This window comes from Balaenoptera acutorostrata, chromosome 7 (assembly GCF_949987535.1).
Source record: "Balaenoptera acutorostrata chromosome 7, mBalAcu1.1, whole genome shotgun sequence".
NCBI classification, from domain to species: Eukaryota; Metazoa; Chordata; class Mammalia; order Artiodactyla; family Balaenopteridae; genus Balaenoptera; species Balaenoptera acutorostrata.
In genome coordinates this window covers 23,333,869-23,359,693 of record NC_080070.1, presented here as the reverse complement: position 1 = coordinate 23,359,693, position 25,825 = coordinate 23,333,869, and the positions used below count along the sequence as shown (strand labels likewise).

Here is a 25,825-nt window from a genome sequence, read left to right as displayed (position 1 = left end):
ATGTGCTGCTGGGTTCTATTTGCTAAACTTTATCTAGAAATTTTGCATCATTCTTCTTAAGCTAAATTGCTTTGTAGTTTTCTTTTATGTATTTTATCTTTGTTAGATTATGCCACTTTCATAAAAATAATTTCAAACTTTTCTTTATTTTTCTAAACTTTTTTCTTTTTCTTTCCCTGTCCAGTTAAATGGCATTGAAGTTAAAGATTTGGTTGAATTGCCTGTGAAATTACTTGGACCTTGAGTATTTTGGGGGGAGAATAGCTCTTTGACAATTATCTCTTTACTTCTATGATAATTCGACTGCTTATAATTTATATCTTTGAGAGGAAGATTTGCTAACTTATATTATCCTAGAAAATAATCCGTTTCATCTAAGTTTTCAAAATCATTTGTGTGAAGTGAGCAAGATACTCTTTAACGATTAAAAAAAAATTTCCTGTGTCTGTGACTACATTATCACTTTACTCATTATCACTTCTTATTTTGTACATGTGAGGCCTTGCCCTTTTTTTTGTTTGTTTGTTTGTGTTTAGAACCAGCTCTTGGATTTTTTTTTAAATAAATTTATTTATTTATTTATTTATTTACTTTTGGCTGTGTTGGGTCTTCGTTGCTGTGCACGGGCTTTCTCTAGTTGCGGTGAGCGGGGGCTACTCTTGGTTGTGGTGCACGGGCTTCTCATTGCAGGGGCTTCTCTTGTCGCGGAGCACGGGCTTTAGGCCTGCAGGCTTCAGTAGCTGTGGCTTGCGGGCTCAGTAGTTGTGGCTTGCGAGCTCTAGAGCGCAGGCTCAGTAGTTGTGGTGCACGGGCTTAGTTGCTCCATGGCATGTGGGATCTTCCCAGACCGGGGCTCGAACCCGTGTCTCCTGCATTGGCAGGCGGATTCTTAACCACTGTGCCACCAGGGAAGCCCACTCTTGGATTTTAAAAAAAATTAGTTATATTATTTTTCTCTTTTTTCTTACTTATTAATTTTTTCTTTCATGTTTTAAATCCTTCCTTTAGGTTTCCTTTGGTTTATTTTGTGGTTGTTTTTCTCTCTTCTTATGTTAGATGCTTAATGTTCTTTTCATTCTTTCTAAGTGTTTAAATTATGAGTTTTCTTCTGAATACTACTTGAGTTGTGTCTTATAGGTTGTAGGCTTCTTGTAGTTTTTTTCTAAATATTTTGCAGTTCAATTATTTATTTATTTTCTTTGGCACAATAGTGGTTAATCCTTTTAAACTTTAACATTTCCATTCCTGTGGTTTTAGTAGCTTTATTGAGATACACTTCACATACTATACAATTCACCATTTAAAGTGTTCAGTTCAGTGGGTTTTAGTATATTCAGATTTGTGGAATTATTACCACAGTCAATTTTAGAACATTTTCATCACTTCAAGAAGAAGCCCCATGTCCTTTAAGCTGTCACTTCCTTATCCTCCTATTCCCATCCTCCCCTACCCACTATCCCAGCTCTAAGCAACCATAATCTACTGTCTGCATAGATTTCCCTATTAGGGACTTTTTCATATAAATGGAATCATAGAGTCTTTTGTGACTGCCTTCTTTCCCTTTCCATACTATTTTCCAAGTTTATTCATTTGATGCAGGTATCAGTACTTCATTCCTTTTTCTGGTTAAATAATATTCCATTGTATGGATATATACCACATTTTGTTTATCCGTTGATGGAAATATAGATTGTTTTCGCTTTTTGTCTATTATGAATAATGCTGCTGTAAACATTTGTGTACAGATCTGTCTGTGGACATACGTTTTCGTTTCTCTTAGGTATATACCGAGGTATAGAATTGTTGGGTCATTTCGTAACTCTGTGCTCTATGTTTAATCATTTCAGGGACTGTCAAACTGTTTTCCAAAGTGGCTGGAATTTTACATTCCTATCAGTGGTATAAGAGGGTTCCAGTTTCTTCACATCCTTGTCAACACTTGTTATCTGACTTTTTGATTTCAGTCATCCTAGTGGGAATGAAGTGGCATCCCATTGTAGTTTTTGATTTGCATTTCCCTGATGTCTAATGATGTCAAGCACTTTTTCTTTTTCTTTTCTTTCCTTTCCTGCTTTCTTCCTTTCTTTCTGGTTTTTTTTTTTTTTTTTTGAGGTATGATTGACATTGAGTATCTTTTCATGTGCTTGTTGACTAATTGTGTGTCTTCTTTGGGAAATGTCTATTAGATCCTTTGCTTAATTTTTAATTGGATTATTTGTCTTAATAAAGACAATAATAATTGAATTGTAAGAGCTCTTTGTATATTTTAGGTACAAGTTCCTTATCAGATATATGATTTGCAAATATATTTCCTGTTCTGTGGTTGTCTTTTCACTTTCTTAATTGTGTTCTTTGAAGCATAAAAGTTTTAAACTTTGATGAAGTCCAATTTATCTTATTTTTTTTCTTTTGTTGCTCTTGCTTTTGGTGTCATATCTAAGAATCCTTTGCCAAATCCAGTGTCATGAAGAACTCACCCCTGTGTTTTTTTCTAAGAGTTTTAAAGTTTTGCTCTAACATTTATGTTTTGATTCATTTTGAGTTAGTTTTTATGTTTGGTTTGTGGTAAAGGTTATCTTAACTGACTGTCCTGTGTGCCAGCACCATTGTTGAAAAGACTGTTCTTTCCCCCATTGAATGGTCTTGGCATTCTTGTTGAAAATCAGTTGACTTTAAACATGTATAAGTTTATTTCTGGATTCTTGATTCCATTAATCTGTAATATCTGTCCATGTGCCAGTACCACACTGCCTCTGTTACTGTTGCTTTGGAACAAGTTTTGAAACCAGAAAGTGTGAGTTCTCCTACTTTATTCTTTTTTTTTTAAAAATATTTATTTATTTTTTATTTGGTTGCACCGGGGCTTAGTTGTGGCTCGCTGGCTCCTTAGTTGTGGCTCGCTGGCTCCTTAGTTGTGGCATGTGAATTCTTAGTTGCAGCATGCATGTGGGATCTAGTTCCCTGACCAGGGATTGAACCCCAGCCCCCTGCATTGGGAGCGCAGAGTCTTATCCACTGCACCACCAGGGAAGTCCCTCTGCTATTTTATTCTTTTTCAGGTTTGTTTTGGCTATTTTGGGTCCCTTGCAGTTCCATATAAATTTGAGAATCAGCTTGTCAATTTGTATGAAGAACTCAGCTGGGGTTCTCATAGGGATTGTGTTGAATCTGTACATCAGTTTGGAGATACCACCATCTTAATAATGTTAAGTCCTTTAATCCCTGAACATGGGATGTTTTTCCATTTATTTGGATCTTCTTTAATTCTTTCAACAATGTTTTATGGTTTTCAGAGTTTGTTTATATCTTTTTTTGGTGGGGGGTGAAAACAGTATTTTTAAAAAATTTTTTTATTGGAGTATAGTTGTTTTACAATGTTGTGTTAGTTTCTACTGTACAGCAAAGAGAATTGGCTATACTTATACATATATCCCCTCTTTTTTGGATTTCCTTCCCATTTAGGTTATATCTTGCTTGCCTTTCTCAGTTCTGTTGTCCAGGTCCTTTACTGTGTTTTCAGCAGTGTCTGTACTCCTTTGTGCTACTTACAATGAAGATTTCATTTCTGCATTGGTTTTATTTTTTTCCTTCCATTTCTTTTCTGCTCTCTGCCTGTTAATATTTCATCTTTCTCTATCTTCCTCAAGTTAGAATCACTTAAGTCTTTTCTGCCCCTGAAGTATCATTAATTTTGGTAAAGCTTATTGTCTTCCACCTCCTACCACCACCACTATAAAAGGAATACAAGCTCTCATAGCAGCATTATTTACAATACCCAAGGTAAGGAAACAACCCAAGTGTCCATCAACAGATGAATGGATAAAGAAGTTGTGGCTTATATATACAATGGATTACTACTCAGCCATAAAAAAGAATGAAATTTGGCCATTTGCAGCAACATGGATGGACTTGGAGGGCACTGTGCTAGGTGAAATAAGTCAGACAGAGAAAGGCAAATACTGTATGATATCACATATGTGGAATCTAAAAAAACACCTCAAACTAGTGAATAAAGCAAAAAAAGAAGCAGACACAGATACAGAGAACAAACTAGTGGGTACCAGTGAGGAGAAGGAAGTGGGGAGGGGCAACATAGGGGTAGGAGATTAAGAAACTATTAGGTAGAAAATAAGCTACAAGGATATATAGTACAACATGGGGAATATAGCAAATATTTTATAATAATTATAAATGGAGTATAATCTTTAAAAATTGTGAATCACTATATTGTATATCTGTAAAATATATAGTATTGTATATCAACTATACTTTGATTTAAAAAAAGGAATACAAACTCATTAAAATTTGGAAAATATTGAAAACTTGAAACAAGGGGAAAATCATCTATAGTAATTCCACATAAAGACAACTGTGTCAACATTTTGATATTTTGCTTTCCTTTTAGTTCTTTATCAGTGAATTATATTTTATTTAATACAGTATAAGTAAGTACATATTACTAGTAGCAACTTGGGATTCTCCTAAAGCTGTTCTGTATTTAAATGTTTTACTCATAAACACTTATTTATGTTTTCTGTTATTTTATCAAGTAGAATCTGTTTCTTCTCAATTTATCATATTAATAACCTTTTAGGCTTTTTTCTAGCTGATGTGCTATTTTACTTCTTTCCTTCACAGCCAAGCTTTCAGAAAGAATAGACTCTCTTGTTTAATTTCTTTTTTTCCTCTTCAGTCTATTGCAGTCTCACTTCTACCTCCATCATTCTACTCAAGTGCTCTTGGTAAGGTAATAACTTACCTTAATCCATTAGTATCTCTTAGTCTTCATCCTACCCAGTTTCTCTAGATTTTGATTTTGACTACCTCCCGTACTAAAGCATGGGAATACATAACTAGACACAGTCTGTATTCCTAAAGAGCTCTTAGTTACTAAAGAGCTCTTAGTTATCCTTTTTAATCGCTTGAATTTCTCATTAGTTTTTCTTTATCTGCCCCTTAGTATTGATATCCAAGAGTATATGTTAGTTTGTTTGTTTCCCTCCTTATTCTTATGTTTTCCCCAGGATATGTTACTATCCTGACAACATCCAAATCTGTCTCCAATCCAGACCTCTTTTCCTAGCCTGTTTGCCATTGCCACCCAAGTGACTGATGAGTGCCTTAAATTCAGCATGTCTGAAAACAATTTCATTATCTTTCCTGCCAAACCTGTTCTTCCCTTTATGCTCCTAATTCTAATTTAATGGCTACCTCATCAGTTTAGTGAATCAAGCCAGAAATCTGAGAATCACATTAGATTCCTTTCTTTTGTTCACCCCTTATCCAATTGGTCATAAAGTCGTGTCAGTTTTTCCTCTTTACTCTAACTTTTCTGTCTGTCCTGTTCTACCTCTCCAGCCTTGCCATTTATGTCTTTCATTTTATATTTCAGCTATAGATCTATTTGCCGTTAGTTGCCTTAAATTCTTGGAAGAAGTTAGGTTGGGAGAGATTTTTTTTTTAAGTTGCAGTTTCCTGCAGTACCACACTGTGTCATGATTCTGCACATAACAGTTTTTCTTCCTAGATTGCCATTCTCCTACTGTCTTCTAAGACCCACCCGAGAATACTTTATACAGCTTTTTTTCTATTCTCTCTTTTGATACAAATAAGTTACTTGTACTGAGTAGTTACTGTGTGTCTGCCTCTGTTCCGGGTGTTTTGCAGGTATTAATTTATTTAATCCTCATAACTTTGTGAGGTAATTAACTTTCTCATCCCCTTCTGTGATGAGGAACTGAGGCTTAGAGAGAAGCTACAGAACTTGCACAAAGTTTATACAGCTAATAGATGTCAGAGTTAGGATTCAGACCCAGTCTGTTAGACTTCACAGTCCGTGCTATTGTGCCTCTTCTTTGTGTCACCACCTTCCTTTCTATTTACAAAGGATCACAGTAATTACACTGAATTGCAAGTATTTGTTTTCACACTTATCTGCTTACTAACAATGGGCTTCTTAAAGACAAAAATAATGTCTTATTCTCTGTCACCTTCCACAGAGACTAGAACACTGCCCCGCTTATAGCAGACTTTTACTAAATGTTTATTGAATGAGTTAGTAATTGTCAGTGTCTATAGTTATTCATGCAAAAGAGTTGAGTTTAGATTATTTTACATTACATAAGTCTAAATACACTTTTTTAACCTAGGAATTTAGCACATACAATTTTTGTGTGGTTTTTCCAAATACTGTTTTTCCAAGTACAATTTTATGTTCAGTATTATCAGAAATAGTTGTTGCATCCTTCCATCTGTGCCTTGATTCCACCCCTTCCTGCCTTTTCAGAAAATTTACATTTTTGTCACTTATCTGTGTCTTCAACCTCATTCTCTCCATTAAATCATCCCTATAGCATTTGAGCTTGCTCAAGCTTTATATCTCTGGTCTCTCCCTTTTCTTTCATAATCAAGTTCGTGAAAGCATTGACTAGAGTTGCTGTCTTCATTGCCATATCTCCTCATTGTCTTTGAAGTAGCTCTTGCTAAAGTCGCAAATGACTTATGTGTTGTCAAATCAAGTGGTTGATTTTCAGTCTCCATCTTACCTGATCTCTCTTCATTTTGAAACGTCCTTTTTCCTTGGCTTCCTTGGCATCAGGTCTGGTTTTCTTTTTATGTGTCTGGCCTCTCATACTTAGTCTTCTTTATTGATCCTTCTTCTGTTACCAGAGCTTTAAGTTATTGGAGTTCTCAAGTCTTGGTCCCTTGCCTCTGCCCTTCTTTTTCCACTTATTTTAGGTATTCTCTTCCAAATCCATGGTTTTCATTTTTCATTCATATGCTAATAAGCAAGGCCACTTTGTAACTTCTGCCCAAATCTCTCTTGAGGGCCAAATACTTGCTTTCTCCATGTCTCCACTTATATGGCTTTTACCCCTCAAGTTTATCATGTTTAAAACTGAATTTGTGACCTTTCTTTATTCTAAGAAGGGGAGCTATTGGACAGTTTTAAGCAGGGGAGTATGTGATGTGACTTACATGTTTTAAAGCTCTCTCTAATTGCCGGGTGGAGAATGGATTGTGGGAATTGGTAAAAGTGAAGCATCAAGGCCATTTAGAAAAGTATTGCAGTAGTCTCCTAAAAAGATGATGGTGGTTTGGAGTAGGGTACAGTGGTATAGGTGGTGAGAAGTCATTGAGTATGAGATATATTTTGAAAGTAGCATTAACAGGATTTACTGTGAAATATGAAGGAAAGAGAGGAATCAGGATGACTCCAAAGTTTTTGTCTTGAGCAACTTGATGGATGATGGTGTCATTAAATGTGATGGAGCAGACTGAGAGAAGCAGGATTGTGAGGGGTCAATCAAGAGTTCTGTTTTGGCTGTGTTAAGCTTGAGATGCCTGTTTGACCTCCAAGTAGAGGATATAGGGAGGCAGTCTTCATATATAAATCAAACTCAAGGGAGAGGTGGAGGCTCAGGATATAAAGTTTGGAATTCTTAGCATACAGATGGTATTTAAAGTCACTGAATTAGGTGAGGTCACCAAGAAAGATTAAATAGAAATAGCGGCAGAAGACTATAACTCTTGAAGGTGAGAAGGAAAGGAGAAGCAAGTGAGGAAGGTCAGTAAAATAGGAGGAGAAGCAGGGCTGCTTGGTTTCACAAAGGCCAAGAGAAGAAATTGTTCCAAGGAGGGAGAGCTCACCTTGTCAGATGTGCCTGAGAACTTGAGTAAGATAAGGTTCTAAAATGGTGGACTCTCTACTGCTGTCACTGCAGTACTGTAGTTATCATTGTGGGTGAAGTAGGCTTTTGTGGGGTGGCCTAGGGACTTACTAACTATATGTAACATGGGAAACCATATTCAGAATTTCAAATCACAAACTGACATATAAATTTAGAATTTTGAAATGCAGCCTAGTTTTTAATAGCCTGTATACGTTTTAAGGTTCATTTTGTTTATTCTCCCTGAGCTATTTTTAAGACCATCTTTTTTTAAAAAAGTCTTTAGTGTTTTGAACCCCCAGATCATTAGACTGTTACCAGAATCTATACTGGGCAAACTTGTAGAACACATAAAAGTTATGTTCACTTAAATATGTAAATATGATTTCTTACTATTGAACTCAACCTTCCCTGCCTGTCATTTTTTTTTCATTATTTTTTTTTAAACTAAAAAACACTGCATAAACATGATAAATCAAATAGTATACAAGGGAGACAAAATCTCTTTTCTCCCTAGATCCTTGATTCTCTAGTCTCTCCCCAGAGGTATCATCTGTTAGTTTCTGGTGTATCTTTCCAGAATTAGAATTCGCATATATATGCATATAGGTGTATGTTAACGTTATTTTTAAACGAATTAGAGTAGAACATAAAGTATTCTTTGTGCACCAGCCCTTTTTTCTTCTTTTTTTTCTTTTTACTGAAAATATATTCTGGGGACTGTTCTATATTAGTGCATTTAGATTGATCTGATTCTTCTTAATGGCTGAAAGTATTTCATTGTATGGATGTACACTAATTTACCAGCCACACAAATTTAAAAAATAATTTTTATTGGTGTATAGTTGATTTACAATGATGTGTTAGTTTCAGGTGTACAGCAAGGTGCCAGCCACACAATTGATAGATATTTAAATTGTCTCTGGTCTTTTACTCTTTAAAAACATTGTGCAATGCATAGTGATAAATATTGCCAACTTACCCTTTAGTGTCTGTGTTTTTAAAGTTTTCTTCAAGTTACAGAATTTTAAAACTCACGCTTATAGTTTATCTCTTTATCTTACTCAGCTTTCCCATCCAGCTAGTCTTTAAGTCCTTGTGTTTTATCCCCAAATAATATTCTTAGCTAAGCATTTTATAAACATTTATTCATAACCTAATGAGGAGTAGGTAATGTTATCGTCCCCTTTTCATAGAGAAAGAAGCTGAGGCCCAGAGGATAAGACATTGTCCAAGGCCATATAGCTAGCAAGGGACAGAGCCAGGATTTAGATACAGGATTTGGATACAGCAGTGTGGTTCCAAAGTCCATGCTTTTAACCACTGTGCTGTCCTCGTCTCTGTTGCCTGTCCTTCCCAGTTCTGCTGTAATTCAGGCCTTCACTGCCTCAAATTGGACTATATTAATACAGGTATCCCCTGCTTTACAAAGTTTGCTTTACACCACTTCATTTTTAAGAAGGTATCTGTTTTCACTAACTGAAAGAAATCTGAAGAGGATTTTCACTTTTATAAAAAAAGGTGAAAAGCAAAAATTGGTTCAGCGTTTGTTTTGCAGCTAGCTGTTATAGAGGCAGGGCGCACCCCAAGCAGCATGAGTGGCCTCGCCAAGCTCCTTGCCTGGGAACTACTCATCATCTCAGCATCAAGCCGTATAGCTTTGCACTGTGTCTGCGAGCATCTGTGCTTTTTCAGGGTTTATTTTGTGCATCGGTTAGCACAAAGGTAATTAAGGTAATTGCTTCTGCGCATTACACCATTTCGACTTAGGAAAGGTTTCATTAGGAACACTCTACTTTAGGATAACGGGAAACCTGTAATGTTTTTGTCATTCTCAGTCTTCCTATTTCATTCTATATACTGAAAGAAGATTAATCTTCCCAAAGCATAACTATGATTATTGCTTCCAGGATCAGAATCCTTAGTGGCTTCCTGTTGCTTTTAGAATTCAGCTCGATCTAATACTCTTCCTTTTTATATATGCTATACTGTTAGTGAATTTGCTCCAAGCTTTATCTAAAGTGTGATCATTGAGTTTGTCTATAAGACTAGATAGTGAAATTAGAAGTAATTAAGCCAAAAAAAAAAAATGAGGTAGATAGTCATTGGAGTTTAATGGTGCTTTTTGAAAAAGTTGTTTCCCTTTTTACCCACAGTAGTTCTTGCCATATGGTTTCATCAGCAAACTGTCAACTCAGTTAATTTGAATCAGATGTGTAATTGATCAAACCAAAGCCAACCGCAAACATCTTGGTGTCACATGGAATAAATTCCTTAAAACACACACAAACACACAAACTTGATGCAGGAATATGAATTTTATAATGTGAACTGTGTACCTTAGAAAGAGGTAATGTATTTAGCTTTAATAACGTGCATATACAAAAGAAAACACTGAGAAAACCATTCAGGGAGAGAAATAACTTCTTAAAGCTACATCAAAATCTTCTATTCAATTATGATTTTAAGTCCAAAACTGATCTGTGCACTTATAGAAAAAATGCTTCAATGCAAATGTTCTTGTGAAATGTTATTTTTTGAAATTTTTGTTTCTGAGTAAAGAATAGCTGTTATTTCTGAATATAATGCTTCATGCAAATGTCTTACTAGAAATCATGTGTACTTTGGCTGTATTCATATCTGGCATTTTTTAGTTTTGCATTTAAGATGTTCTTATTGGCTCTCTGCTTTTTACATAACAGGATTATTATCAGTTTCTCAGGATAGCTTGTTTCTTAATATTAGACTTTTTAAAACAGTTCTTAAAATATCTGGTATTAAAAATTTGTTATTTAGTGAATGTTTTGTTGCTTTTTGCCAGATTTAGTCCAACACAAGTTCTCATTGCCTTTGGTCAAGTCTAGGTATTTTTTTTGGAAGACACTGCAGTTGCCAACAGAAAATGGCTACCTGAGAGAAGGGAAAGTGAGTTCATATAGAACAGCTGTGTCTTCACTTTCAAAACTGATCACTTTTCTAGTTTTAATCAAGGAACAGAATGAATAGCAAAAGTAATAAATGACATTTCTGGATACAGTCATTTAACTATTAGAATTTGCAGATTTCCTTCTCTTTAGTTTCTCAGTTTCACTTGCAGAAATAGGGTGGACTCTGTGCCTCTAAAGAGCTACCCATCTTTGGTGCTCCTTAAAGGAGGCAGATTGCAAAATTTTAGATCAGCAGGCTTTGTCAAAATGTATTGATTTAAAAATCTGTTTTTCATATTTAATCTCCTACATCTATACTCACCCAGTATATAGTCTTTTTTTTTTTTTTCCTCAGGGATGTTTTTGGGGAGAGAGGTTATTCTCTGGAAACTCAAGTTATAGAGTACAAGAAATCCAGGAGCAAGAAAAGGTCAAATAATGTAGTCTGGCTCTTTGAGTGAATTATTACTATAAATTTTTATTTCAGTATAATTAAGATTCAAATACATAGTTGTTAGTAACAAAACTGATTGGGTTATTTTCTAGGGTTGTAGGATATATTCTATATGCTTTTTTTGTTTGCTTGTTAATGAAGTTCTGCTTGAGATAAAAAGGAAGGAAGCAATATTGAATTAAGAAAAACAGATCCTTTGGCTATGGTTTACATTTCAAGACAGGCACACATTAACACAACATTGTAAATCAACTATACTTCAATTAAAAAAAAAAGAAGACAGGCACATTGACACAGGTAACATAGAGCACAAATGCAGACTTTTTCTTTTAATCTTAAATATGGAAAACAACCTATAAGAAGTAAAACAAAGTTTTAAGATTGACTTTTTATTTTTCCCTTTTCCCCTCTTCTAAAATTCCTTAGAATCATAAAATACTAAAATTGAAAAAGACATTGGAAGTCATCTTGCCTTATCTTCCAGCCAGTGTGGGAATCCTTTCCACAATAGCTCTAATCTTTTTTTTTAACCTCTATTTTAAAGAGGTCTACTTATTTTGACCTCTTAAATTAATGGGCTGCCTATTTGTGGAGAGAGCTGTCAGATTATTTGTTGCCTCTAATTGTTACCTTAAATTCAGCTGCACCTTCATGAGTTTCTCCTAGTTGTGTCTTCTGGTAGAATATGGAATAAGGTTATACCTTCTTCCATTTAACTACCCTTTGAAAACAATTATAACATTCTGGGTCTAAATTCTTTTAATTTTTTAACTTGGAGTCCCTCAATTCACAAGTCTGTGAATAGTCTTCAGAGGATTGTATCATATGTAAAATTGTGAGCATATATGTGCATTTTTCTGGGAAGAGAGCCAATAATTCTTATTAGTCTCAATAGAACCCGATTCCCTACCGAAGTTAATATACCAGACCTACTGGGATGGACCTGATAATCTGCTTTTTTTTGTTTTTGTTTTTATTTTTATATTTTTTAATAAGCTTGCAACGAGCCGTCTAGTCAGCATCCCAGGAACCATTGCACTGGGTAAGTTCTAAGATTCTTAGAGCATTTCTGATTCCACTGAAAATTGTAGAATTTTTAGAGCTTTAGAGACCATCTAGTATACATATAGTTTGTGGTGTGCTTATAGTTACTTTTTCCTATCAAAAGATTAAACTGGTCCCAAAGGGTGGGGTTTTTATTTAAAACTTTATTTCAAAGTCTTGGCAGCCATTCGTAAACATTAGGAATGTGATGGCGCTATTTTAAGTCAGGAGTATTCCTAGAATTTTTGTTTGTTAGTCCCGATTTAATAGTTTAATCTAACACAGGTTTATGAATTATAATACTTTTTGATTAATTTTTAATCTGTAAAATTTTTAGCCTCTTTCATTTTTACTATTTCTAAGGAAAGATAGTATAACTTAGAATTCAGTCATTTATGAACAGTGGTTTCAGTATCACATCTGCCTTTTGGAACAGTTTGAGCCTGATACAATTCCTCCTGTGCTCTCTCCCTCCCCCAAAGACAAAACTACTCACCCTACAAGGCTGTTTTTTTTCAGTAAAGTCATACTTGAATAACTAACGATATAAACCAAAATGACAAAGAATATCTTAAGGTTTGAAGATGTCTCTCAATGTGCTGTGATTACTTCATTTTTATAGGAGGAAAGAAGTCTATGATAGACTTAATAGCCCTTAGTTATAGCCTTCATAGCCCATAGAAGGCTATGACTTACTATGGTTTTTATTCTTTTTTTTAATATTTATTTATTTATTTGGTTGCACCGGGTCTTAGTTGTGGCTCGCGGGCTCCTTAGTTGCAGCTCGCTGGCTCCTTAGTTGTGGCACATGGGCTCCTTAGTTGAGGCTTGTCAGCTCCTTAGTTGCAGCTCGCCAGCTCCTTAGTCGCAGCACACGGGCTCCTTAGTTGTAGCATGCAAACTCCTAGTTGTGGCATGCATGTGGGATCTAGTTCCCTGACCAGAGATCAAACCCGGGGCCCCTGTATTGGGAGCGTGGAGTCCTATCCACTGTGCCACCAGGGAAGTCCCTGGTTTTTATTATTATTATTTTTTTAAATTTATTTTTGTATTTATTTTTGGCTGTGTTGGGTCTTTGTTTCTGCACGAGGGCTTTCTCCAGTTGCGGCAAGCGGGGGCCACTCTTCATCGCGGTGCGTGGGCCTCTCACTATCGCAGCCTCTCTTGTTGCAGAGCACAGGCTCCAGACGCGCAGGCTCAGTAGTTGTGGCTCACGGGCCCAGTTGCTCCGCGGCATGTGGGATCCTCCCAGACCAGGGCTCGAACCCGTGTCCCCTGCATTGGCAGGCAGATTCTCAACCACTGTGCCACCACGGAAGCCCTGGTTTGTATTCTTAAATAAGTGGCAGTATAATGATACCGTTGGCTCTTTGTATCCGCGGATTCCGTATTCATGGATTCAGCCAACCTCGGATCAAAAATATTTGGGGAAAATAAAAGTTCCAAATAGCAAAAATTGAATTTGCTGCACTCCAGCAGCTATTTACAGATCATTTACATTGTATTTACAACACTTACATAGCATTTACATTGTATTAGGTATTATAAGTAATCTAGAGAGGATTTAAAGTATACTGGAGGATGTGCGAGTAGGTTGTATGGAAACACTTAGCTATGTTTTAGAAGAAAGGACTTGTGCGTCCTCGGATTTTGGTATCCTCAGGGGTCCTGGAACCAATCCCCAGTGGATACCAAGGGATGACTGTATAGTGGAGAATAATACCAGAATCTTGGGAGAGGAGAGCAACTTCTTTAGGGAGTTGGGAGAGTGTACCTTTGGTTGAGAATTACTGCCATAGTATTCATTCATTTAACAAGTATTTATCAAGTGCCTCTGTTAGACATACTTTTTCAGGTCCCAAATTGAATTGTGACTATGAGCATTATTGTGAGTGGTTAAGAGTGATTTGGATCCAACCTGCATGGGTTTGAATACCAGAGTTTTTACTTGCTTACTTAGCTAAGTGACCTTGGTCAAATTACTTAATCTCTCTATGTCTTAGTTTTCTCATCTGTAAATTGGGGATCATAATTTTATCTAAGAGTTGTGGTGAGGATTTAAATGAGTTCTTAGAACAGTGTTTTTATTAAGGAATGCAGCTGTTTTCACACACATAAACATACATATATATAATGCCATGACTAATTAAACCATAACACAGTACAATATTGCACTGTAATTCATATTTTGGTTTGTATTAATTTATACACCACTTTGTTTCAAAAACGATTTGAGACAGAACCAAAGCCTCCTGAGGAATACTCTATACCCGAGCAGCACAGCAGAACTAAGATATGGGTTCAGATCTTATTTTGAAAGGCAAAGGCAGAAATTTAAAAATGAGTGTATATAAGTGCTAGGAATAGATACTCAATAAATGTTATTTCTCTTATGTTTAAAAGAAAGTCATTCACTTAACAAGTTGGTCACTGCCAGCCCAAAGTGTGCCATGGTGCATGTAGACATAGTTCTGTGAGTACATTGGGCAGCAGAGTGCAGGCTGGATTTTAGTCCCCATTTAGCCACTTGGCATGGAGCTCTCGTGCAATAAGCAGTCTGCACAACCGTGCAGTGATTCTGAATACAGTGTTAATTTGCTTCTCTTTTGAAATTCTTTATAGATACTGAATTGTATAATGCAATAGGACCATATCACCTAAACCAGAATTCTTAGATCATGTTCTCTATCAATAGTTCTAATTGTTAAAATATTCATAATTGTTTCAGATATGTCATTTTGAATGCAATCTGCCCCATATCAACATAGTCAGGTTTTTTTTTTTCTCTGCATTTTCGTTTTATTTATTTAATTTTTCATACTTTTCACTTTGAGGTATTGTAGATTTATAATGCAATTGTAAGAAATAATACAGAGAGATTCATACACCCTTCATCCAGTTTCCCAGATGATAATATCTTGTTACTACTGCACAGTAACACAACCAGGAAATTGACATTGATACCATCAACTTACTTTACTCAGATTTCATTAGTTTTACATGCATTAATTTGTGTGTCTGTGCATGTGTTTGTATTGAGTTCTGTGTAATTTTATCACATGTATAGATTTGCATGGCCACCTAGACAAGATATGGAACAGACCCATTTACAAGGGCCCCTCATGTGCCCTTGTTTAGGCACAGCCACCTCCCCCTGGCAAGCCCCTGGCAACCACTAATCTGTTCTCCGTCTCTATAATTTTGTGATTTCAATAATGTTATATAAGTGAAATCATGTAACCTTTTGACATTGGCTTTCTTTATTCAGCATAATTCCCTTGAGAGCCATTCAAGTTATTGCCCCCATCAATTGTTAGTTCATTGATAACTGAGTAGTCTGCCATGGTATGGATGAACCACAGTTCATTTACCCATTCTGATTCATTGGAAGGTTGTTGCCAGGTTTTGGCTATTATGAATGAACTTTCTATGAACATTTATTTATTATTTTTTTAATCTTTTTTTAAAAATTAATTTATTTATTTTTGGATGTGTTGTGTCTTCGTTGCTGCATGCGGTCTTTCTCTAGTTGTGGTGAGTGGGGGCTACTCTTTGTTGTGGTGCGTAGGCTTCTCATTGCTGTGGCTTCTCTTGTGGAGCACGGGCTCTGGGCGCACAGGCTTCAGTAGTTGTGGCACACGGGCTCAGTAATTGTGGCTCACGGGCTCTAGAGCACGGGCTCAGTAGTTGTGGCACACGGGCTTAGGTGCTCTGCGGCATGTGGAATCTTCCCGGACCAGGGCTCGAACCTGTGTCCCCTGCACTGGCAGGCGGATTCTTAACCACTGCGCCACCAGGCAAGTCCCTCTATGAACATTTACGTACAAGGTTTTGTGTAAGCATAAGTTTCTTTTTTCCCCCAGTTGGCTTGGTGTTGAATTTTATCAAATGCTTTTTCTGCATTTATTGAGATGATTGCATAGTTTTTCTCTTCATTCTGTTTTTGTGGTGAATTATACTGATTTTTGAATGTTATATCAGCCTCACATTTTTGGAACAAATTTCACTTGGCCATGATATATTATTCTTTTTATGTAACTTTGATTTGATAATATTTTGTTTAGAATTTCTGTGCCTATGTTTATAAAGGATGTTGACCTGTAATGATCTTTAATGTCTTTATCAGATTTTGATATCAGGGTTCTACTAGTTTCATAAATGCGTTTCTCTATTCTCTGAAAGCATTTGTGTCTTCTTTAAATGTTTGGAGTGAAGCCATCTTAAATTTTTTACATAATACTTAAATTTATATTTTCTATCAGTATCTGTATTAATCACCTTCTGTATCTTTCTTCTGAACAAGACAAGGACTTTACCATTCACCTGCTTTCCCTTCTCCAGCCCTTCTTCTTACCCTCATAATTATTCCTGTCGGTATCACTGAGATTACGGTTTTGAATGTTAGTAAGCTTTTGTGTTTTGTTTTGTTTTCCAGTCAGCACTTATTTAAACTTACTTTACTGATTTCTCTGCTTACTCTTTTCTTATACCTTGATTATTATTCTTGGATTATTTTTTTAAATTCCAGATGTATATCTTTGAGTAATTCGTTCACTAGAACTCTGAGGGAAGCAAAAATTTTGTGTCCTTGTACATTCAAAAATGTCTTGGGACTTCCCTGGCCGTCCAGTGATTAGGACTCTGCACGTCCACAGCAGGGGGCACAGATTTGATCCCTGGTCGGGGAACTAAGATCCTGCAAGCCATGTAGCATGGCCAATAAAAAAAGAAAGTCTTAATTTCACTCCCCCAGTTGACTGAGAGTTTGAGTAGATATAGAATTCTAGGTTTAAAAGTATATCTAGTTGTCCCAGGGCCATCTGTTGAAAAGACTATGCTTTCCCCTTTGAGTAATCTTGTCACGCTTGTCAAAAATCAATTGACCGTAAGTCTATTCTATGGGGATATATGTATATGTATAGCTGATTCACTATGTTATAAAGCAGAAGCTAACACACCATTGTAAAGCAATTATACTCCAATAAAGATGTTAAAAAAAATCAATTGACCATAGATACATGGGTTTACTTGTAGACCCTTCAATTTCTGTCCCATTAATATACATGTCTATCCTTATGCCAGGACTACAGTTTTGAATACTGTTATCTTTTTAGTAAGTTTTGACACCAGGAAATGTGAGTCTTCCAATTTAGTTCTTTTTCAAGATTGTTTTGGTTTTCTGGTTTCCTTGTGTTTCTGCATGAAGTTTCAGATTAGCTTGTCCGTTTCTACAAAAAAGGCAGGTGGCGTTTTGATAGTAATTGCTCAATCCCCTTTTATATCTTAACTTCTTAAAATGCTTCCCACCTCTTTTTCCTTCTATATTATAGTCTGGTGAATTTCTTGGCTCCATTTGTTAGATTACTAATTTAATTTGTTCTTTATTTTTTTCAATCCTTAATTAGTTTTTTTATTTAAATGATCAAAATTTAACTTCTAAGAGTCCAATTTATTTCTTTTAAAATAAATGTATTATCATCTTGCATATCTCAGGACAGTAATTGTACCAAATCTAAGGCTTTATTCTATTTAATTTGTCAACTCTCTTTCTTTGGGTGTGAGTTCTGCTTGTCACATTAATAACTTTTTCATGTTTGAGTCTTGGTTTTGTGCTCATTCACCTTTATTTGAGAGCCCTTGTTAGCCTTCCTGTGAATGTTACATATGTTTATTGCAGCAGGTCTCCACTGACTGGGTAGAGATGGAATGTGCAATGAGATAGAGTGTACCAATTGCCAGACTTCTTTAGTGTCTGTCCCCTCTTTTTCCTGGGATTTAATATCCACCCAGGGCTCTGTCCTGTCTTTCTGATCCAAGGGTTTATACTTATTGTTCCTACCTGGGGAGTGACACCTTTCTTGTTTGATGCCACTGTTCCCATCTAGGAGCAAATTATGTACCTCTATTCTATAATGCTTGAACCAAAATGGTAAATGGTGGGACAGGTTGACCTGCTTTGTAACTTCCATGCCACCCCCTAACCAGTTATGCTGTAAATTCTATAAATTATTTCAGTTCTTTCTGCTGTCTTCCACCTCTGGGCTTAGTTTACTCTGAGGGCTGTTCAGATCACTTGCAGTAGCCCTCTACTCTGGGTGTATAGCACTGTGGTTTCCTTCTTTAAGCTGATTCTGTCAGCCTTACATCTTTCAGTGATTGACTAAGACCATTTCTTGCTTTCTTTTGATTATATATATATATTTTTTTAAATGGTTTTTGTGTTACTTGTGGGGCTTTGGGGAGAGGGGAGCTTGCTTGCAGTGTGCTCAGCCTACCATCTTGACTGTCAATGACTATGTCATATTTATAGTGAAATAAATAAAAAGGAAAAATTGAAAAGCTAGCAAAAAATAAAATATTGATGAAATGATTGAAAAAATTATGGTTTTGAAGAGTATAAGCAATCACAAATGAACATTGGCATTCAAATATATAAAAATTAAAGCTTCAAGAACAAAACTTCAGGAATATATTTACATGAAATTGGAGAGGCATATATGTGCTATGTTGCTGGTTTCTCTTTTTTTTCTGCTCTTTGGCTGAAGGAAGAAAACATGGATTCTGAAGTTAGTGCCTACTTTGCGTGAATAACCTCTGTAGAGTCAACATTAGCCTATGCCTGTGACAGACTTACGTTGGTTGCTGAGAGAAAAGTAGGCCAAAGATGTTTGACAGAGCTCTGAGAAAACATCAAAAAGGATTTTTGATTACAACTTTGGTTCAGTAATTTTCAGTATTACTCCCTCACTGTTATCTAAATTTGTTTTATATTTTTCCATTATAAAATAATATATGTCTTAGAATTTTTGGATAATATAAAAGGGGTGATAATCCTCAACCTGAATCATAACCACTGTTAATACTTTGGTATGTTTCTTTACAGTATTTTCTTATCATAGCTTCAAAAAAAATTAAAGTAATATGGTATTGTTTTTTTTTCCAGTCCAAAAGTAATGCCTACTCAATGAGAAAGCTTGGAAAATAAACACCAGCACTAAGGAGAAAAAAACAAAATCACTCATAATAACTGCCCAAAGATATCCACAATTAAAATTTGATGTATATCCTGCCTGTATTTTTCATGAATATATACTTTTTTCTTTGTTGATATGGTATCATGCGCTACTATTTTGTACCTTGCACCTTTCATTTGCAATATATTGTGAATGTTTTCTCATGTTAGTAAATATTCTTGTATGTACTTTTTTTAGTGGTACGTAGAATATGAATATATTTAAATATGTTTATTTAGCATACCTAACCATCTCCCTATCATTGGACACTGAAAGTGTTTCTAATTTTCTGCCATTATAAATAATATCGTAGTGTGTATCTTTGTCCATACATCTTTCCATGCATCTATGATTATTTCTTTAGGAATAAATTCCTAGAAGTGGAATAGCTGGGTCAAAGGGTATGTACATTTTAATGCTTTTGATACATAAAAATGTCAAATTTTAAGCTAATCACTTGTTATATTCTGTCTTGTATTGCTATCTAATTGTTTTATGTGTTTGTCTTGTCTCCCTAATTAGAATATAACTTCTTGAGGGCAAGGGAAGTTTCTAATACATCTTATGTATCCTTTGATAGTGTGGTGGACAATGTTGGACTTATGAGTGATCGACAAATATTGTATTGATTTAAAGCTGTGCTTCTCCAGTCTTTGGATGCCATAAACCTATAAATTTAAATATATGTACATTTTGGGGATACACATAGGCTTGCAAATTTTTTATTTTTCCAAGAAAGAATATTAAAAAACAAAATCAAGTACCATATTCTGTCACCTTCATCTCTTAAAATAAAAGAAGATTTAATAACAAAAGTTTCTAATTTCTGAAAAAAGGACAGACTTTTAAATGGAACATTTTAGCATTTTTAAAAACTCATTGGCTTGTCCATATTTTTCTCATTTTGTGTTGGACTGGTGAATCTTCACCTTAGCCCACCAGTGGTCTGTAGACCAGCATTTGGGAACTACTGATTTAAAAGACTTGGAGGATTAATAGATAAACCCTTTTGCAGCCCTTTTGCAAAATAATTCTTTCCCTTGCTCACGAGTCTGTCTCCGCCACAATATTAAGTATACATGTGCAGGTAATGCTATTTCATTACACTGAATTTATGTATCTCTATGTACAAGTGCTATAGTTAGCAGACCAGACCTTGCTGATGAACATCTCAGATATTTCCAGTTGCCAAAACCAAAAACTATATATGCTTTCCAAGGAATTTGAGACAGATTAAGTGTGGTATAGTAGAAAGAAGGCAGGTATTAGAGTCAAACTGCCCAGGCTTGACTCCTGGCTTTGGCATTAAGTCACTTAATTTTTTTTTAGCTTCCTTACTTGTAAAATTAAGATGATAATATCTTCCTCAAAGTGTTCTTATAGCCCCTGTTATAGCAATTACTTCACTGTAATGTAATTATTAGTTTAGGCATCTGCCTTCCTCACAAGACCATGAGTTCTTGAGGCTAGGAGTCATATCCTCCTTTGGCTACTGTGGAGCCTAGTCTAGGGCTCAAGGCATAGCAGGTGCTTAATGAAATGACTGTTGAATCCATACAGGGTTGTTGTGAGGATCCAATGAGATAATACTTGTAGAAGCTCTTTGTAAACTTTAAATTCTGTACCAGTGTTAATTGTTTTTATTGCTTGTAAGAGCTGTCTTTGGGAGCTATCAAACCTTTGGGAAGAGACAAAATTATCCCATTTAACACTTCTACTATGCTTTGCATTTTTCTTCTATGTTATAAGAAAACAAGTTTTAATTGGGGTTATTGTGCAGTTAATTTGCTTCCTGTGAAGGCAGAGGAATTTCCTTTTTTTTCTCCCCCCACAGTGTAAGTGTCATGATATAAATGTTTGTTTTATTTGGTTGCTACCACAAAATTTTAATTATAGCAAGATCAGCTTATTTCATACTTAAAGAATGGTGCCCATTGCTTTATCCTCTTAACCATATAACTGATAAAAGAATACCAAACCTGGAAGAGAACAGGAGCCTACGTTATGCCAAATTAACTTTAGTCAGAGCTCCCTTTTTAACATTCACCGACTTGTAAAAATGTCATCGTTTCTAATCTGTTTATAAAGCTCCTGGTGAATTTTTGCCACAAGATGGCATTGGTGATTATTGAATGCATGTCTATTGAACCAGAATTCCGAAAAATGGTGCACATAATTGTTCTTATTCTTTTGGGGATGAGTTGAAAACCTTCATCACTGCTTATATATTAATTAAATTTTGTTTTGACTTCCAAAACAGGGTTAAATGCTACTTTACATCACTTCTTTCTGTATTCAAGTATTGTTTTGTTTCCTGTTTTTCTGTCTTTATAACTACAGTTACTATGTATTATTTGCCATGTGTTGTATGTGTCTGACTTATTGCTGATAATTGTGGTAACAGGTAAGAAGAAAATACGATGGGACCCAGTTAGGAGGCGCTTCATTCAGTCCTGTCCCATCATAAGGATCCCTAACAGGTTTTTGAGAGGTGGGTGATAACTAGCAAGAGATCTGTGCTTCATATGGGTTAAAGGGAACTTTGAATGAATTTTCTAAACTCAAAACTCTGGTTTTTAAAAATTGTCTAAACAGCTAAAATTGGATGAAAGAAAATCTAGAATTTAATTTTAAACCTGTGTTTCATAGTGACCACTGTTGGAATTGTAGTTATACGTTTTAGGAAGTTAGAATCACTTAATGTGTATTAGGTGGTAGAAATAAATCATCTCATTGATGTCAGTATTATTCTACTGTAAACATATTAAAAAGAACTTTGAAAAATTTATAAAATATGGGGTATGGGAAATAATTTTCTAAATATGATTTTAAGAAATAAATAAAATTTATGTGACTATAAAACTAAAAACCTCATGTCAGAAACCATAAATAAAAAGATAAAAGGGGGAAATATTTATAACAAATGGTTAATATCATGAATATGTAAAGAGCTCTTGTAAATCAATAGTTTAAAAGCAAATACCCACTAGAAAAATAGGTAAAAGAACATGAATAATCAATTTGTAAAAAAGAAAGGTCAATAAATATGAACAAATGTTTATTTTCACTATTGTTATAAACATAATTAAAATAATAAGGTTATCATTTTTACCTATTAGATTGGCAAAGACTAAAAATAAGAATACTCAGTGTTGCAAGGGTATGGGGAAATGAAGCTCATATATTGGAGGAAGTGTAAATTTGACACAGCCTTTCTGGATTTAATTTGGCAATATGTATCAAAAGCCTTGAAAATGTTCACAGCCTTTGACCTAGTAATTCTTACTTTTAGAAATGTTTCATTCTTTCTATTTTTTACTTCTTCTAGTAAAACATACTCCCTACTGAAAAAAGAAAATCTCAGAAGAGGGTTGAAAACTCTGGTTCATACTATTTTTCTAGATATAATAAATTGTCAGACAAGCGTTTTTTTTTTTTTTTAATTTTATTTATTTATTTATTTTTTTTTTTCAGACAAGCGTTTTTAATGTTATAGTTTAGACCTTATTATTTATAAGTCAGTGTATCTAATTTTGACTGAAGAGATTATTTTTTTAAAAAACAAAAAGACTAGAAAAAAGACCTGCAGTTGCTAAAGATGTTTCTATATCTAGTGCCTAACCTATTTTTACCGGCCAAGGTCCGGATCATGAAAAAAATAAAATCTTGCCTAAATGGGTCAAGATAAGATACTTAGGGTGCTATGCTACCTTTTATTTTATTTCATTTTATTTTATTTTATTTTATCATTTGACCGCGCCATGTGGCTTGTGGGATCTTAGTTCCCTGACCAGGGGTTGAACCCGGGCCATGGAAGTGAAGAGACCAAGTACTAACCACTGGACTGCCAGGGAATTCCTGCTATGCTACCTTTTAGCATAAATAATTTTATTGATAGAAACTAATAGGTAATTTTAGTGTTATGTGACAAAAAAACCATTGTGCACACGTAGCCAAGCAGTACATCTAATTTGATAAAGTTTTTTCTTTTTCTATTTAAAAATTAGAATGCTAATTTTTTGATTTACAATGAGAAGGCTAACTTGGGGGCTGACTAAATTTAAGTATAATTAAGAAATTGTTTAATTAGGATGTAAAATTCAATATAATAACAGTTTTGTACAAATATAAACATAAAAAACAAAGGAAATAGTGAAATAACATTATATCTGGATGGTGGGATTTTATTTTCTTTATATTCTCTGTTTTTCAATATTTTAATCATGGAAAAAAGAGATTAGCACAGGTAAGTTTCATATCGTTGGTTATTTTCATAAGCCCTAAATTGCCTCAAAAAATTGCTGAGGAAGATGGTCTCTGACAGTGCTGAGAAGAGTGAGGCGGGAGTAAACTCAGCATTAGCAACAGCAAGATCACCAGTGACCACTTCTAAATCAGTGGCCTTGTCTTAGTCCTCACCTTCTTTGACCTGTTTGTAGTGTTTGATCTGTTGACCACCTGTACCTTCTTAAAGTTTTCTCTTCTTTTGGGTTATACTTTGCTGTACAATCTGAGATGTTTTCTTCCTGTCTCTTTGATTGTTCATTCTGTTTCCTTTACTGGCTTCTTTCTTCCTACTCACTAAAGATGGGTATTGCTCCAATGTTCTGTCCTCTCCATTATCTCCTTTGGTTATCTCATCAGATTTCACAGACTTAACTAACCTCGTTCGTTCGTTCGTTCATGCTTTCATTCTTTCAGTATTTTTTGATTGCCTCCTGTGTAACAGGCTTTGTGCTAGTTCAATCATCTAGATTATAGAGAATCCAGTAAAGAAACAATTACAGAATAATTTGAGTGTAATTCTTTGTGATAAGTGTCCTGATGAGGTAGTGTGGTATGGGAGCACACAGAAGAGGTACCTGACTCAGCATGTGGGAAGGACAGGGGAAGATAAGTAGCCATCAGGATGACTTTTCAGAAGAAATGTATTGAGTAGTCTGAGTATGTGTTAACAGGGGAAGGTTGGAACATCTCAAACCACAAGGACCAAACAGCTTAAATAAAGGCAGTTGGGCAAAACAGAGCATGGTCTTTCAGAGAACTGTAGGAAGTTCGGCAGAGTGGGAAAGAGTGTGGAAAGAAGAAGCTGGAGAGGGCCCAGATCAAGTGGAGCACCACCCAAGGGGAGTTTTTAGGATCAGTTTATTTAATAATGAAGAGATTTAATTGGAAGACCAGTTAGGGTTATAGAGTTATCAAGGTGAGAAATGATAGAGGCTGCAACTAAGGTAGTTATATTTAGTAGGAATAGAGAGTAGGTAATTGATTTGAAATATAAGGAAGTGGAATTAGATGAGACTTGATGACCAATTCAAGAGGAGGGAAAAGTCAAGAAAGCTTCCAGCTTTCTGTGTAGACCATTTTCTCTTTACCAGGTATTATATAGATGGATGGAAGAGCAGATTGAGGGAAAAAATGATAAATTCAGTTTAATCTCCCCAAGCCAATAATAGCATATCCTTGAACACTCAGTCTACGAGTTATTTCTAGAGAAACCTCCTTGGAAGGCTTGTCTCTTTGTTTTGATTGCACCCTCTGTGTATCTGCCTGTATCATAACACTTACCACACTGAATTATAGTCATTTGTTTACTTGTTCCTGCCTGCCATAGACTGTAAGCTCTGTAAGGGCAGGGACAGTGGAACAGTGCCTTTCATTTCTTTATCTCCAGTTTGTAGCACAGTGCATGTAGTAGGTATATCATATGTATTTGAGTTGAACTGAATTATTTGTAAGGCTGCTGTCAGGGAATAGGATGGGACTAAAATTTTAGTACATTCTCAACTTCTCTCTGGTGGTGGTGACAGTAAACTAATAAGTTGCTGAGAATACGAAAATGCTATTTAGTGTTTCCTTAGATTTTTAAAACAACTTATCTATACTTTTGAAATTGCCACTTTCAAGCCTCTCGTTTTGGGACTCCTACACATTATCTCTTTTGATTCTGATTAAACAGTTTCGTAGGGCTCATTTTCTGTCGCTAGATTCCTTCGCTAGATCCTGCATATTCTCTAAAAGATGTTGGTACCCATTATAAGTGGTGTGAAAACAATATCAGTGTAGTGAAAACAGTGTGTTTTCATTACAAAATGATAGACCGATTACACCCATTTACCCTCCTGTACTTCTCACTTATTACTGAAAATGACAAAGCAGACCTACAAAAAAGAATGAATCATAATTATATTGAAAAACAGAAAAGGGAGGCTTTGAAGCCAGATTACCTATGTCTGAATCCAGGCTGTGCCATTTACCAACTGTGTGACTTTAGACAAGTTGCTTGTTCTTTTTTTTTTTGCCTCAGTTTCCTCATCTGTAAAATTAGGATGATGATAATAGTACCAACCTCCTAGGTTTGTTGTGAGTATTGAGAGGTAATATGTGCAAAGCACTTAGAAGAGTTTTTACGTCTAGCCAATGTGTTTTTTTCCATAATTGAAAACTTTTATTTATCAGAAACAAAGTCAGCATAACAAGCCAAATTAATTGCCTTAACTCTAGCTTGTCAACTAGCTAAAGACCAGGATAACAAATATTTATACTGACAGTCTGTTTAGCCAATGTTGACATAATGTTAGCTGCTGTCATTCTTGCTATCTTGCTATCGTTATAATACCAGAAAATTTGAGGAATTTCAGGGTAACAGAAAGCAGTTGGAATTCTAATGATTGAGAAACTAGAAAAGAATAAAATGCAACCCCAAATAGGTACTCC

The 25,825-nt window shown here is 35.3% G+C and overlaps 1 protein-coding gene across 6 annotated transcripts in view; it reads left to right on the top strand.

Annotated features, from left to right (window-relative positions):
- The window catches only part of KLHDC10 (kelch domain containing 10), a 60,403-nt gene that overhangs the window by 6,369 nt on the left and 28,209 nt on the right, over positions 1-25,825 (top strand). For 4 of the 6 annotated variants that reach the window (XM_057550075.1, XM_057550076.1, XM_057550072.1 and 1 more), the window contains exon 2: positions 21,513-21,599. The exons of the other annotated variants lie outside the window; for them this stretch is intronic. In XM_057550075.1, the coding sequence (XP_057406058.1) occupies positions 21,513-21,599 (87 nt within the window). The remainder of the gene's footprint in view (positions 1-21,512; positions 21,600-25,825) is intronic. 6 annotated transcript variants of the gene reach the window in all.